The 15,858-nt window shown below is 42.8% G+C and overlaps 1 protein-coding gene across 1 annotated transcript in view; it reads left to right on the forward strand.

The window, feature by feature from the left end:
- The window catches only part of CLCN1 (chloride voltage-gated channel 1), a 37,681-nt gene that overhangs the window by 12,372 nt on the left and 9,451 nt on the right, over positions 1-15,858 (forward strand). The window contains exons 8-16 of the mRNA XM_024249469.3: positions 2,268-2,393; positions 2,727-2,811; positions 3,046-3,147; positions 3,910-3,994; positions 4,215-4,364; positions 10,756-10,825; positions 11,014-11,124; positions 13,408-13,621; positions 13,856-13,989. Of these exons, the coding sequence (XP_024105237.2) occupies positions 2,268-2,393; positions 2,727-2,811; positions 3,046-3,147; positions 3,910-3,994; positions 4,215-4,364; positions 10,756-10,825; positions 11,014-11,124; positions 13,408-13,621; positions 13,856-13,989 (1,077 nt within the window). The remainder of the gene's footprint in view (positions 1-2,267; positions 2,394-2,726; positions 2,812-3,045; positions 3,148-3,909; positions 3,995-4,214; positions 4,365-10,755; positions 10,826-11,013; positions 11,125-13,407; positions 13,622-13,855; positions 13,990-15,858) is intronic.

The raw sequence follows: 15,858 nt of genomic DNA on the forward strand, positions 1-15,858 counted from the left end.
TATTCCGGAGCATATAGTGACAGACTGCTAGGGAAAGTGTCCCAGAACCACATCATGGGAAAGAAAACCTAGCCCAGGATTTCAAAAAATTGTTGTAAAATATTCATCAGTTGGATAGTTTACACCCAGGCAAATTGAAGCTGCCTGCTTTTGTTACTGGTATGGAAAAGGAGAGAGACTCACTCTACCTGGTTCTTGCTGTGTCAAATCCTCCTTTTAGGCCCCAGAGGCAGCTGCTTACCTGATGTGATGTGAAGAGCAGGGCAGAAGGGGTGACTGGCAAAGCTCTGTCTGCCCCACATTGCCCATTGCCTTTCTCTGTTTCCTGAAATTCTGTTCTCTTCTGTTCTCTTCTTTCCTCATCCTGTCCTTTCCTCTCCTCCCCTGCTCATCCCGAGAATAGACATTCAGCCCTGATTATTCACCAAGCACCCTACTAGGTGCTGGTTTCCAAGGAATTTTCTTTTTTTTTTTTTTCAAGATGGAGTCTTGCTCTGTCACCCAGGCTGGATTATAGAGGTGCGATCTCGGCTGACTGCAACCTGCGTCTCCCGGGTTCAAGCAATTCTCCTGCCTTAGCCTTCCAAGTAGCTGGGATTACAGGCGCCTGCCACCGCGCCTGTCTAATTTTTGTATTTTTAGTAGAGTTAGGGTTTCACCATGTTGGCCAGGCTGGCCTCGAACTCCTGACTTCGTGATCCACCTGCCTCGGCCTCCCAAAGTGCTGGGATTACAGGCATGAGCCACCACACCTGACCTCCCAGGAATTTTCAATCCTAGGGGATCTCAGAAATGTAAAGAAATATCTGGATCTGAAAGTGGTAGTGCTATAATAACCCAAAATTCTGAGAGCGCAAGCTGAAGGATGGATGGTTTCAACCTGAAGAGGAGGATTGGGGATGGCTTCTCAGGGAAGGGGACTTGGAACTGACCACTGGAAATCCTCTGCCAAACAGCAGCAGCTGCTGTATTTGGGAGTAACCATTAGGCCACCCTCCCCTTGGTGCAAATGACCCGATGTAACTAGTCGACTGTCACCTATAGAAGAGAAGGTGGTGGTCCTGGGGGATTCAAGAGATGTGACTTTGAATATAGCACGGGGAGAAGAAAATTACTAGGATGTGAGATGCTGCCTGAAGAGGGCGTTCACCCTGTTCAGATGGAGAGAAAGGGGACAAACCTGCCTAGTTCAAGGTTTCCTGAGGCCAGGCCTCATCTCCATTCATCCAATTATGTGTGTGGTTGCATTTCCCTGGTTCTTTTTCCTCGTTTTTGATAAAGATGAGGCTTAGCCAGGTTTTAGGTAATTTTGTCATCAATTTTTACTTTGCATCAGATTAAAGTCCACCCCCCTTATTCTTAATATGTTGAAATATTTTTTTCTTTGCCTCTCTTGAGTGTTGCTTTTTATGCCCTCACTCGCATTCCTTACTTTGTCCCTACCAACCCTTGTTCTTTTTCTGTGGATCTACCCCCTCAATTTCTGCTCCAGCACCTACGCTCAGAAACAGTACTACTTAGAACTACTACTTAGCTTTCCTTTTGCCTCACCCACCTTTCTTAAGCATGATTGTTTTTATCTTCTTCTAGCCTCTTGGTTTTTCCCCTTGCATTGGTCCTTTTAAGTCAGGTTTTTAGTATTAGTTTATTATTATTATTATTTGTATGACTCCTCTACCTTCTTTTCTTGAACTATCGAAGATTGTCAGCTCCTGCAAAGCCCCTTCCTATTTTTGTTCTGTCTTCCTTATAAGGTTGCCCCAGGATACATGGTATATGTAGAATGGTAGGAAAGTCCAGAGGAGGGTGTTAAGGAGAGTCCCTGTAAATCCTGAGCTCTGCTTGGCAACTCTACTGAGGAACTGCTCTGGAACTTTCTCTCTCTTAACTTCTCTGCAGATTTTTTTCAACTACCTTTTAGTCCCTGTGGGTATCTGACAGTTGTGAACCCCATTCAACCCTACATTCTAAGGGATGCAGAGGGCACGGACACTTGGTCCTCATGTTTTGGAGGCTAAAGGCCCATTCATTTTCAATCTTCTCTGTGTCTTGTTGGACCCATCCCTTGTCTGAAATAAAAATAAAAAACTCCTAGCCTGAGCAGTTGTGTGGTTTTGAGCATGGGAATCCAAGAGATCATTACTTTCCACTACTGCTTCCGCCCAGATTCATGTTTCAGCAAAAGCTCCTTAGGTCCAAGCAGTGGGGAGTGTGGGGGAGCCCTTTCACTGCTGTCTGCCCCCGACCACACTTCTGTGCCCCTGCAGGAGTGCTATTTAGCATCGAGGTCACCTCCACCTACTTTGCTGTTCGGAACTACTGGCGAGGATTCTTTGCAGCGACGTTCAGCGCCTTCGTGTTTCGAGTGCTGGCAGTGTGGAACAAGGACGCTGGTAACCAAGGAGGCCTGGGGTGGAGGCCGTGTGAAATAGAAAACTGGGAATGGGGTGCAGAGGAAAACTCTGTGGGGCAGTTCAGAAAAGGAATAATGGGCGGCATCATTTGTGGGGTGGGACCAAGGCCCAAGGGTGTATGACAAAGATATAGGTCATGGGGTGGGAGAGTATATCCATGGAGGAGTGGGCGTAGAAAAAAGGAAAATACATTCAAGAGGAGAAACTGGGATGGGAGGAAGGAAGGAATTAATCCTGAAAACTGCCTACCTCTGTTTCCCTGTTGCGTTTCTACGAAGCTCCCACCGTAATCCTGGCCTTTCCATCCTACAGTCACCATCACTGCTCTGTTCAGAACCAATTTCCGAATGGATTTCCCCTTTGACCTGAAGGAACTACCAGCTTTTGCTGCCATCGGGTCAGTGAGGTTACCTGCTCTGTGTGTGGTGAGCAGGGTGTGGGGTGAGGCTGTAGGTTGGAAGGGATCCAAGCTAGAAAGAAGGTGGGGTTGGCACAGATAGAGTACATTGCTGGGGGGATGTGGGCAGATAGGAAAGGCGGAAGCCTGGTATTTGTTTCCCTGCAGTAGTTATGTCCAAGAGATGAGGATTTCATGTCTGTAAGATTCCAACTCTATAAATTACACCTTCAGGATTTGCTGTGGGCTCCTGGGAGCTGTATTTGTGTATCTGCATCGCCAAGTCATGCTCGGTGTCCGAAAGCACAAGGTCCTCAGCCAGTTTCTTGCTAAGCAGTGAGTCACTGCCCTTCTTTTGCCCTACCCATTTACTTTCTGGTTTCTCCAAGAGTTCCTCCCTTTTTATCTTTGGGGAAGGCATTAAGTGCCTCTGGGTGGCTTGCATTAAAATATAAGGAAGCCCTGATATTGTGGTTAGGGGGTGAATTGTGTGGTCTTCCATTTAAAGATTATTTTTGTTTTTGTTTTTTGAGACAGTCTCACACTCCATCACCCAGGCTGGAGTGCAGTGGTGTGATCTCGGCTCACTGTAACCTCTGCCTCCTGAGTTCAAGCGATTCTCATGCCTCAGCCTCCTGAGTAGTTGGGATTACAGACGTGTGCCAACACACCCAGCTAATTTTTGTATTTTTAGTAGAGATGGAGTTTCACCATGTTGCCCAGGCTGGTCTCGAACTTGTGACCTCAGGGGATCTACCCTCCTTGGCCTCCCAAAGTGCTGGGATTACAGGCATGCACCACCGTGCCTGGCTAATTTTTGTATTCTTAGTAGAGACGGGGTTTCACCATGTTGGCCAGGCTGGTCTCGAACTTGTGACCTAAGGTGATCTGCCCACCTTGGCCTCCCAAAGTGCTGGGATTACAGGCATGAGCCACCACACTCGGCCTCAAATATTATTTTTTTGTGTGAAGAGAATCTTTTTCATTTAAAGAAATGAGACTACGGTGGACTAAAGGAAACTTCAGCTTGCCAACGTTCAGTATGGTATTTACTGTGAGTTGGCTGAATTGTGGGGGTTAACTCTGTTTCTTTTTCAGCCGCCTGCTGTATCCTGGAATCGTTACCTTTGTCATTGCCTCATTCACCTTCCCACCAGGAATCGGTCAATTCATGGCTGGAGAGGTCAGCTCTTGGTGGGGCCACATGGTAAAGAGGAAACAGCACAGATATACCTGAGGCTTCAGAACATAAGTAGTTTTGTCCAAGGATAGACTTTCTAGATTCTCCCTGAGAAAAGGGCAAAAGAGACCCTTGAATAATGAGGCTGGGGAATAAGTTCTCTAAAAAAGGAAGCACAGGAGTTCCCTGGAGAACCCACCCTTTCTGCTTTTTCCTCTCCCAGTTGATGCCCCGCGAAGCCATCAGTACTTTGTTTGACAACAATACATGGGTGAAATACGCGGGTGATCCTGAGAGCCTGGGCCAGTCAGCTGTGTGGATTCACCCCCGGGTCAACGTTGTCATCATCATCTTTCTCTTCTTCGTCATGAAGGTACTGCTCCTGACACTAGCAACACCCTAAACCTCCATCTGTTTTCAATCTATGAACCCAGGGTTTGCATAGGGGTAGGAAGGGGTAGAACTTCATTTGGTCTTCATCCAACCTAAAAATAAGTCATTTGAAAACCATAGAGTTGGCCAGGCACGGTGGCTCACACCTGTAATCCCACCACTTTGGCAGGCTGAGGCAGGTGGATCACTTGATGCCAGGAGTTGGAAACCAACATAGCCAACATAGCGAAACCCCATCTCTACCAAAAATTCAAAAAAATTAGCCAGGCATGGTGGCGCATGCCTGTAATCACAGCTACTGGGGAGGCTGACGCAGGAGAATCACTTGAACCTGGGAAGTGGAGGTTGTAGTGAGCCAAGATCGTGCCATTGCACTCCAGCCTGGGTGACAGAGTGTGATTCTGTCTCAAAAAAAAAAAAAAATTATAGAGTAGTAAGTTGCTATAGAAGTAAACTAGTATCTGAGTTAATTGCTCTATTCACGTCAACTTAGTGTTGTCTGGCATAGTTATCTAACCCTTCTAATTGTTCTTCTTGTTAAATTACTAAGCCGTCACAATAGCCAAGTAAAAAAGTACAAGATAGAGGTAAGCATTATAAATAACTGTAAAAGCCTTGGATTAATTAACCAAATTCCCCCACTTATTAGATAATTAAGTATTTCATTCACCATGTATCTGATGATCCATTTTTTAGGTGATTTGAGCATCTTTTTTTCCCCAGTCTTGTAGATAATCTCTTTTTTAGAGCTTCAAAAGGGATAAAATATTTAAATTAATTGTATTAGTGACTACACATAATATTTATAAATGTTATTATTCTCTATTTAGGTGATGAAGCTGTGAGGATTTTGCCATTCCCAAACCATATTCTTCTAGCTTCAACTGGGCAATAAAAGATGATCTCTTTTACATCACTTCTTTTTCATATCTGCCCATCAAGGATTATGTATTTATAGACTTCTCAATTACTGCCGTGTAATAAGATATTTTTATTTCTACCCCTGGTTGTGACATCTATTACAATTGCTAATTGCTGGCCAGGCGCAGTGGCTGATGCCTATATTCCCAGCACTTTGGGAAGCCGAGAGAGGTGGGTCATCTGAGGTCAGGAGTTCGAGACTAGCCTGACCAATATGGTGAAACCCTGTCTCTACTAAAAACACAAAATTAACCAGGTGCGGTGGCACATGCCTGTAATCCCAGTTACTTGGGAGGCTGAGGCAGGAGAATTGCTTGAACCCAGGAGGCGGAGGTTGCAGTGAGCCAAGATTGTGCCATTGCACTCCAGCCTGGGCGACAAGGGCGACACTCCTCAAGAAAAAAAAAAAAATTATTGATTGCCCTTTTTTTTCTTTTGTGATGATTATCTTTTTTACTAATAGTATGTCTTGCCTAAATAACACAACACTTTGCTCTGTATATTAGAGTTCTCATTTATAAGTCTGTCCATACTGAACTTTCAAGCTTTTGAATACCTTGCTATTAACTTATTTATGATACCTTTTATAAATCTATGTTTTCCCAGGATATGAGTCACTAAGTTATATTTATATTGCAATAGCTACAGTGGGTTCATGTGTTCATTTGTTCCATAAATGTTATTAAGCATTTACTATGTGCCAAGTACATAATATTTCATCATTAACCTTTAGCTATATCTTATGCTTGCAACAGAAAAAAAATTTTTTTAATATTTTAAAATGTTCTATTTTTTGCTGTTTATTTAATTTAATTTTTTAGTGATGTTAAGACTAGAGACAGCAGATACTTGAAACACCAGATTTCAACTCTATAACATATTCCCAGGGTGTCTAGAAACTGTATTTGCAAATGATCTTCCCCATTCCACTTTAGGTGGTTTAGTTGAATCTATAGCATTCATATTTTGCACATTCACTTTATTAATTTAATCCCTTTAACATGTCTTTCTTCAAAAGATTTTACATTTTTATCATAAAAGAAGTTCTCGGTGTCTTGTTAGGGATTTGATTTTTAGACTTTCATTATAGAGTTCATCTTCTCTAATTTATAAATCCCAACCTCCTATAATTAGTTGTTGAGTACACAAACCCATCTACAGTAACCAAGCACAAATTTTGGTGGATCTCAGAATTGGACGGTAGTCCAATGATGATAACTGTATTTTTCTGAGATTCCTCTAGACTGAGCTATATGGCAACATTGGCATCATATGTACCTTTAAAATATCAAGATTTTGGAAAGTTCTGTAGAAACAAAATACTGTATATTTTTCAACATTTCTGCCAAACCTCATCCCAGCTCGCCAGATTCCCAAGTACATGTCTGGATTCCACTTCACAAATTCAAGCTTATTTTGAGAAACCTACTTAGATGATATAGAGGACTCACCTGTATGCCACAATTATTAATTTCTCACTAGATTATATCCTTGATAATGTTACATCATACATGTATCAGGAAAAGAAACATATACTTCCTGGGCTATATTTCAAGCCCAACAGTTTGCAGCAAGCCTATAATATCCTATAATATTTGTAAACATAAAACCATTCACTGCTACAAATCTATGATATTCCCTGGTTATCACCACTTCCCAGCATTTTCACTGTCTAATCATCGGACACAATAACCATACTCTTATTTTTTAGCTAGGTAGGATACATAGCTAAATTAAAATATAAACATGACTGAAACAATTTTTCCAGTGTCTAATTTGTAATGTAGTCTATGTGGTCTTCTAGCAGCATCTGTACAGGCAGGTAAGATTCTCAATTCAGCTGGTTTTTTTTTTTTTTTTTTTTTTTTTGATTCGGAATTTCACTCTGTAGCCCAGGCTGGAGTGCAGTGGCGTGATCTCGGCTCACTGCAAGCTCCGGCTCCCAGGTTCACGCCATTCTCCTGCCTCAGCCTCCCGAGTAGCTGGGACTACAGGTGCCCGCCACCATGCGCAGCTAATTTTTTTGTATTTTTAGTAGAGACGGTGTTTCACCTTGTTAGCCAGGACAGTCTTGATCTCCTGGCCTCGTGATCTGCCCACCTCGGGCTCCCAAAGTGCTGGGATTATAGGCCTGAGCCACCGCACCCGGCCAATTCAGCTGTTTTATAATATTAATGAAGGGAACTTCCATCTTCCTCAATCTCATGACATGGAAAGTGTCATTACATTATACATCAAGAGAAGAGCTTTTACAATGAGTGCGAATACCATTCCAAATTCTCAGTTTGCTTTTAATAAGTCTAACATTGTTACCTAGTATCACTAAGTTCTCTGCACAGCCTGAGGCTCTGTCGAATTTTTTTTTCACTCCTTTCACTTCATTCTCCCAAACTGAATTCTTCATTTTACTTCTTCTAATGTAGGGTCTAAATATGGTGGAAATGCATAATGGGTTTCCAGTTTTCCAGTTCCCTGGAATTGAGTGTTTAAAATCTTGGGAGTTCTGTAGGTCTAGATCCGAAAAAAAAAAAAAAAAAAAAAAAAGCTGGGTGTAATCCCAGCACTTTGGGAGGCCAAGGCAGGTGGATCACCTGAGGTCAGGAGTTTGAGACCAGCCTGGCCAACATGGCAAAACCCCGTCTCTACTAAAAATACAAAAATTACCTGAGCATGGTGGCAGGCACCTGTAATCCCAGCTCCTTGGGAGGCTGAGGCAGGAGAATTGCTTGAACTCAGGAGCCAGAGGTGGCAGTGAGCTGACACACCATTGCACTGCAGCCTGGGTGACAGAACGAGACTCTGTCAAAAAAAAAAAAAAAAAGAAGAAGAAGAAAAAAAGGAAGGAAGGAAGGGAAAGAAAGAAAGAAAGAGAAAGAAAGAAGAAAGTCTTGGGAGTTATTTGTGTTTCACATTACTTCTGGATCTTTTCTTTCATGTGCCAATAGCTAAAAAAGTTTGTTAATCTCATGTGTCATCCTTTGTGCTATAGGAGTTGATAACTTCAATGTCCTCTGATCGTAATACTGTTCTTACACATATCTTGGAGGATAATCTAAAGTACATCTTCTGAAATCAGACCTATTGGTCACCTGTTATATGAATTGCTAGAGCTTTCAGATTAACCTGAGCCTACAAAATCTCTTACGGCTCTTATGTACTTATTTCAAAGAGATGGTACAGGATAGTTCAAGGGGTATCCAACTGTTAAATGTCAGAATCACTTAAGAAGCTTAAATTACAAGTGCCTATAGCCCTATCTGCAGACAATCTGATGTGGTAGCTTCCAGTGGGGTCTGGTCATCTGCATTTTAAAACAAGTTCCCCTGGATGAGCATTACTCTTTAGTGTTTTAGCAAATATTAGCTCTGAGAAGCTTTTCCTCCTTTGCATGAATACTATTTGTTCAGCCCATCTTCGTTCTTTCCTTCCTTCCTTTCTACCTACTCACCTAGCTACATCCTTCCTACATTTACTGAGCACTGTGCCAGTGCAGAGAGAAGGCAGAAAGGACAAGATGCACTCTCTGTCCTCAGGGGATTCTCAGTTTCTATTCTCTTCATTTTGCCCATTTATTTTTATAGTTCTCAACTGTTTTTGAATAGTCATATTCTGACATGAAGGAGTGTGTGTTTTGCCTCATCTCAGATCTTCTGGGATGAGACTTTCTCAGAGTCTTTGTCCCTGTCTCCTGAGGTCAGCCCTGGATGAGGGGAGTTCTTTCTTTCTATGGTTCCGAAAATTAAGAAATATATTTCTCATTAGCTTACGGTGCAATTGCGCACAGCTCTAAAATTGTGAATACTTTCATCTTGGCAGTTTGTCCTGAGCTTTAGCTGCTACCTTCTTATATCTAATAAGTTTGAGATCCTTTTCTGAAATTGGTTTACTTATTTTGGAAGGGATATATAAACCTGTTGCTTTGCTTACATATTACATCTCATACTTTTATTTCTTTTACAGATATTTAAAAAGTTCAACAACTAGCCTTTTTTCCATTCTATTTCTCAATTCTTTTTTTTTTTTTTGTGACAGAGTCTCGCTCTGTCGCCCAGGCTGGAGTGCAGTGGCACGATCTCAGCTCACTGCAAGCTCCAACTCCCGGGTTCACGCCATTCTCCTGACTCAGCCTCCCAAGTAGCTAGGACTACAGGTGCCCACCACCATGCCTGGCTAATTTTTTTTTATTTTTTGTTTTTTTTATTTTTTAGTGGAGACGGGGTTTCACCGTGTTAGCCAGAACGGTCTCGATCTCCTGACATCGTGATCTGCCCACCTCAGCCTCCCAAAGTGCTGGGATTACAGGCGTGAGCCACTGCGCCCGGACAATTCTTTTGTACTCTTTGCCTCGAAATGTACATATTGCTTTTCGTAAAATTCTCTCAATTTCTATTGGAGTTCTAGCTTACAAATTTGGCCTTAGAGATTTTTTTTCTATTACATTGGCTGACTTATCAGGCTTTCTCAATTTACCCTTCCAGTAGATAGCCAGGAGAGATCTAAATTTTGATCCTTGTTTAAGGTGATCTGATTATTAAAGCAAGTGGCTCGGGCAGGTAAGTCTTCTCTCCACGTTCTACCATGAGTTTCACCATATAGATGGTTCTATGACCACATTGAAGCTCAATTAATCACACAATAAGTCACTCAGACTTTAAATGTCTGACACTTAAAACTGGAGCTCCTTGGCCGGGCGCAGTGGCTCATACCTGTAATCCCAGCACTTTGGGAGGCAGAGGCGGGCAGATTGCCTGAGGTCAGAAGTTCAAGACCAGCCTGGGCAACATGGCAAAACTCCATCTCTACTAAAAATACAAAAAATTAGCTGGGCGTGGTGGCGTGCGCCTATAGTCCCAGCTACTCAGGAGGCTGAGGCAGGAAAATAGCTTGGATCTTGGAGGTGGAGGTTGCAGTAAGCCGAGATCATGGTACTGCACTCCAGCTTGGGTGCTGGGTGGCAGAGAGAGACCCTGTCTCAAAAAAAAAAAAAAAAAAAAAAGAGCTGGAGCTCCTTTTCAGAAATATAACCTGAGTAGGAAAAGTTTTCCTCCAGCTTCAAGAGTTTCAGGCTACTTTGCTGAGGCAAACTTGCAAACTTTCTGGACTAAATGGGTACAATGGGCTGGGGCTCTTTTGGGGCAGAGAAAGGTAAGTACTCTGGGGCTCCATTCCTTGTTCTAGATTGCTGAAAGGCAAATCCAGGCACTCAAAGCAGGAGGAATTTGGTCTAGCCATCTGGAGGAATCTTCTGATAGTATTGTCTTTGGTGATCTCTTAGCCTGAGAGCTCTGTGGTTTTTGTTTCTGGAAGAAGGGTGACAGACAAAGTGGCTTTCAGAAGGATCAGCTATCCCAGGATTTCTGCAGAAAAGAGGATAGTGGGAAGGGAATTGTGTGTGTGCATGTCTATTGGGCATAATTGAAAGAGTATTCCAATGCTTCTTTTTACTCCAGTTCTGGATGTCCATCATAGCCACCACTATGCCCATACCCTGCGGAGGCTTCATGCCTGTGTTTGTGCTAGGTAAGTCCTGATGGGAAGCCTGGGGTCTGACTGAGAGTTGCAATCCAGGACACAGGAAACATAAGGAAAGGCCCGGGATGCTGGGAGTTTGTATTTGGTCTTAACGCCCAAGGAGAGATTGGTTCTGAAAACAGAGAGCAAGGAACTTGGATCTCCTAACACCTTCCTTCCTTTTATCTTCCCTCTAGGAGCTGCATTTGGAAGGCTGGTAGGAGAGATCATGGCCATGCTGTTTCCTGATGGTATTTTATTTGATGACATCATCTACAAGATCCTACCTGGGGGCTATGCAGTAATTGGTGAGAAACATTCCCACTTCTCTGTAATCAAACATTGAGTACTCCAGATTCCCACACTTAAACTCTCCCATTGGATCTTCATTCTAGGCTACACAATACAGTTTTAATTTAGTGCTACGTAACTCAACTTTTACTCAGATAACATACCCATGGCTCTGACTCTCATTATTTCTTACTGAACTTCTGTGAGCCTTAGTTTCCTCATGTAGAAAAGGATCATAGGGATCAAATGAGATCATAAGATTCTAGGATTGTGTCTGGATGTTTGATAAGGGTTCTGTCTTTCCTTCCCAAGAACCATGGAACCAACAATGCAGGTGATTGGCTCAGGTTACAGGTGATTGACTCAACTTGAGACGTGTTGATATTGATGGGGAGTTAAGAGCACAGGACTAAGAGCTAAGAAACATGGCTCTAGACTTCTCCTGCCACTTGTTACCAGTGACCATGAAGCAAGATAGCTGCTTCTGAGCCCTAGTTTCTTTATTCTAAAATGACTTCTGAGATAGAGCTATGCCTAACACCAATAGAATCCTGGGATTATTATGCTTCCTCCCTTCCTCACCAAAATCCCATAGCATCTAAGGCCATGCCTTCCCTACATAGAGAAGTGCTGACCAGCTTTCTAGCTCACTTGGTACCCTGCTCCCCGACATAGTTTCCTTATAAAAGCCTCTTTCATCAATGAGGGTCATCGACTCTTGTTTTCCATCTTCATGACTCCCTGGTACACATGCCTCCCTTGTGAACATTTCCTTGTATGCACGTCCTGTGATTGTTTATGTTCTGAAGTATGTTGTATGCAATATCCAATAGTGTCATTCCTTCCTATATTTCCCTTTTGTGACTCTTTCTTGGTTGCTCTCTCTCTTTCTCCCTTCCCTCCTTCTTTTCTCTCTTCTCCTTCTCCTTCTCTTCTCTTCTTTTATTTCCAGAGTCTTGCTCTGTTGAGGAGTGGAGTGGCACAATCTGGGTTCACTGCAACCTCTGCCTCCTGGGCTCAAGTGATTCTCCTGCCTCAGACTCCCAAGTAGCTGGGATTACAGGCACATGCCACCATGCCTGGCTAATTTTTGTAATTTTAGTAGAGATGGGGTTTCACCATATTGGCCAGGCTGGTCTCAAACTCCTGGCCTCAAGTCATCCACCTGTCTCGGCCTCCCAGAGTGCTAGGATTACAGGCATAAGCCACCATGTCTGGCTGACATTTTCTTGTTACATTTTCATATGTGCCTTCCTCTACATTTTCCCCATAGGATACCTCTTCCATATTTAAATAAGAAATATAGTTAAAGCACAAAGGACTATTTTGGTTAGTGGAGAAACAACCAAAAATTAACAAGATAGATTCTATCTTCAGGGAGCTTATATAAAGTTGCTGATCTACAAGGGCCTTAGAAATCATCTAAATGACCCCTTTCACTTTATAATTGAGAGCATGGGATTCCAGAGGAATTAAGCTCTACTCATTCCATTGAGAAATAGTAAGAGCAGGATCTGACACAGGTCTCATTGCTCCATGTCCACAGTACGATTCTTGGGTTTTCACTCTATTTACTCACTAATTGTTGGCATTAATACCTAAAGCCCAAAGTAAAAAAAAAAAAAAAAGTCATAACTGAGTTGTAAAATGCTCAGTGAAGAGGCCTGATACAGTGGCTCATGCCTGTAATCTCAGCACTTTGGGAGGCTGAGGCGGGCGGTTCACTTGAGGCCAGGAATTCGAGACCAGCCTGGCCAACATGGCAAAACCCTGTTTCTACTAAAAATACAAAAATTAGACGTGTGTGGTGGTGCATGCCTGTAGTCCTGGCTACTCGGAAGATCGAGGCAGGAGAATCACTTGAACCTGGGAGGTGGAGGCTCCCATGAGCCGAGATCGCAGCACTGCACTCCAGCCTGGGTGACAGAGTGAGACTCTGTCTCAAATAATAATAATAATAATAATAATAATAATAATTTAAAAAATAATAAAATAAAATGCTCAGTGAATAACCAAACTTTTAAAAGCAAGGAATGGATAGGACATCACTATCTTCATGTTATAAATGAAAATTTTGGCACACACAAAGATTTTGTAACTTGGTGAAGTTTGTAGAATGAGATCAAAATGATGATTTTTCTAAGAGTTCAGTATCCTACTCCCTACTCTTGACAAATCATTATGAGTGATGAGGATGGGGTCATGTCTCTCATTCCGTGTTATTCCCATCCCATCCCCATATGTCCTTCACGCTAAGAACGGTAGTCCTAACCTACAGGTGTATTCCTGTGTCATTCTAGGAGCAGCAGCGCTGACTGGTGCCGTGTCCCACACAGTCTCCACAGCTGTGATTTGCTTCGAATTAACGGGTCAGATTGCTCACATCCTGCCCATGATGGTGGCTGTTATCTTGGCCAACATGGTGGCCCAGAGCCTGCAGCCCTCTCTCTATGACAGCATCATCCAGGTCAAGAAGCTACCCTACTTGCCTGACCTTGGCTGGAACCAGCTCAGGTCAGGGCAGGGGCACTAGATGGAATTAGTTCAGATCTGATGGGGAGAGTGGGAGGTTCTGAGGTTGAGACTGAGCTTAGGGTTAATGTTTGGAAACACTGTTTTAAATTATTATTATATTCTCATGCACCTAGTAGATATTGTGAGTGACTGAAAGTATGGCAAATCTTATGGGAGGAATGCAAGGGATAGGTATACGGTGGGGCTAACCCACCATGCTTTCTCCCTCCATAGCAAATATACCATCTTTGTTGAGGACATCATGGTACGTGATGTGAAGTTTGTTTCAGCTTCTTACACATATGGGGAGTTGCGAACCCTGCTCCAGACCACCACAGTCAAGACTTTACCACTGGTTGACTCAAAAGGTCAGTGGGAAGGAAGGAAGCAGAGTCCAGAGCTAGTGACCTGAATAAGGGTCACATAGACGTAGAGGAGGCCCTGTGGTGGGGGCTTTGTCTTTAGGGACCATCCAATGTGCTATGTACAAGGAAGGAAAAATTAAGCCATAAAACAAGCACACAAAGACAGTTAAAAATGCAATTAAAAGGGCCGAGCGTGGTAGCTCATGCCTGTAATCCCAGCACTTTGGGAGGCCGAGGTGGGCAGATCACCTGAGGTCAGGAGACCAGCCTGACCAACATGGAGAAACCCTGTCTCTACCAAAAATACAAAATTAGCCTGGCGTGGTGGCACATGCCTGTAATTAGAAACCGGGAGACGGAGGTTGCGATAAGCTGAGATCGCATCATTGCACTGCAGCCTGGGCAACAAGAACGAAACTCTGTGAAAAAAAAAACAAAAATTCCCACTAAATACAGTCAAGTCTCATAATTCATAGTAGTTATGTTCAATTAAGTATGAAGTTCAAATACTCTACTGAACAATTGCTCCTAGGAAAAATACAGGACTGTGTTCCTGTGAGTCTCCGGTCACATTTCCATCAACCAATCAATATGTAACCTTGCTGTATGTATGTTTCTGGTAAAGACGCCTTATTTCATAGATATTGTTGATTAATTAATATTGAACTTGTGCCAACAGCTCTATAACCCTTGCCTGAATTAAGCTTACTTAACACACATATTTTCTCAATAAGGCTCATCACAGCCTTCTTGCACTAGGAACAGTAAACAGCACTTTGACATTATATTTGGTGGTCATTTTTAGCAGCAAAATCACCAACACAAAGCACAAAAATGCAAAAAGGATGGCACTAAATAGACTACAAAAAGAACACCTGTTTACAATGTGAAAGCTGAAACAAGAAGGTACAGCACTGCTTTGTTCAACTTCAGCTGGGAACAGGGGCATCGGGCAACTAAAAATCTTTGTTGCTCTATGCATGTCTGCGAATTACAGTGAAAGCACCTCTAGTATTGGTTTTGTGTTACAAATATATTTTAACGACTAGCTGAATTCACAACTAGGGAATCCATGAATAATGACAATTAATGTAAATCCCATAGCTTGTTACGTGGTTCCATTTTGATGGTTACATAAGTCATGCTTGTTCTTTAATGCCCAACTTATGGAAGAATTGGCACTGTTTTCTTTCTTTCTTTCTTTCTTTCTTTCTTTCTTTCTTTCTTTCTTTCTTTCTTTCTTTCTTTCTTTCTCTCTCTTTCTTTCTTTCTCTGTCTCCCTCCCTCTTTCCCTCTCTCTCTCTTTCTTTCTCTCTCTCTCTCTCTTTTCTTTTCTTTTTGACAGAGCCTCGCTCTGTTGCCCAGGCAGGAGTGCAATGGCTCCATCTCGGCTCACTGCAACCTCTGTCTCCTGGGTTCTAAGCGATTCTCCTGCCTTAGCCTCCTGAGTAGCTGGGATTACAGGAATGCACCACCATGCCCAGCTAATTTTGTATTTTTAGTAGAGATGGGGTTTCACCATGTTGGCCAGGCTGGTCTCGAACTCCTGACCTCAGGTGATCCACCAGCCTCAGCCTCCCAAAGTGCTGGGATTACAGACATGAGCCACTGTGCCCGGCTGGAACTGTTTCATATGGAGGAGTGAATGGTTTTTAGTAAACGATAATTTCACATTTCTCTGCCTTCACCATCATTTGACACTTCATCCTGCTTTGTATGATTTCTTATTGTGGTTTATATATCTATATCTTGTCTTCCTAACTAGGTGGGCATTCCTTGAGAATAGAGGCTATGCATTCTATATACCCAGAGTGCCTTGTTATAGGTATCTACTAGATATTAAATGAATACTTTTCTACTGTTTGAATTAGT

This window comes from Pongo abelii, chromosome 6 (assembly GCF_028885655.2).
Source record: "Pongo abelii isolate AG06213 chromosome 6, NHGRI_mPonAbe1-v2.0_pri, whole genome shotgun sequence".
NCBI classification, from domain to species: domain Eukaryota; kingdom Metazoa; phylum Chordata; class Mammalia; order Primates; family Hominidae; genus Pongo; species Pongo abelii.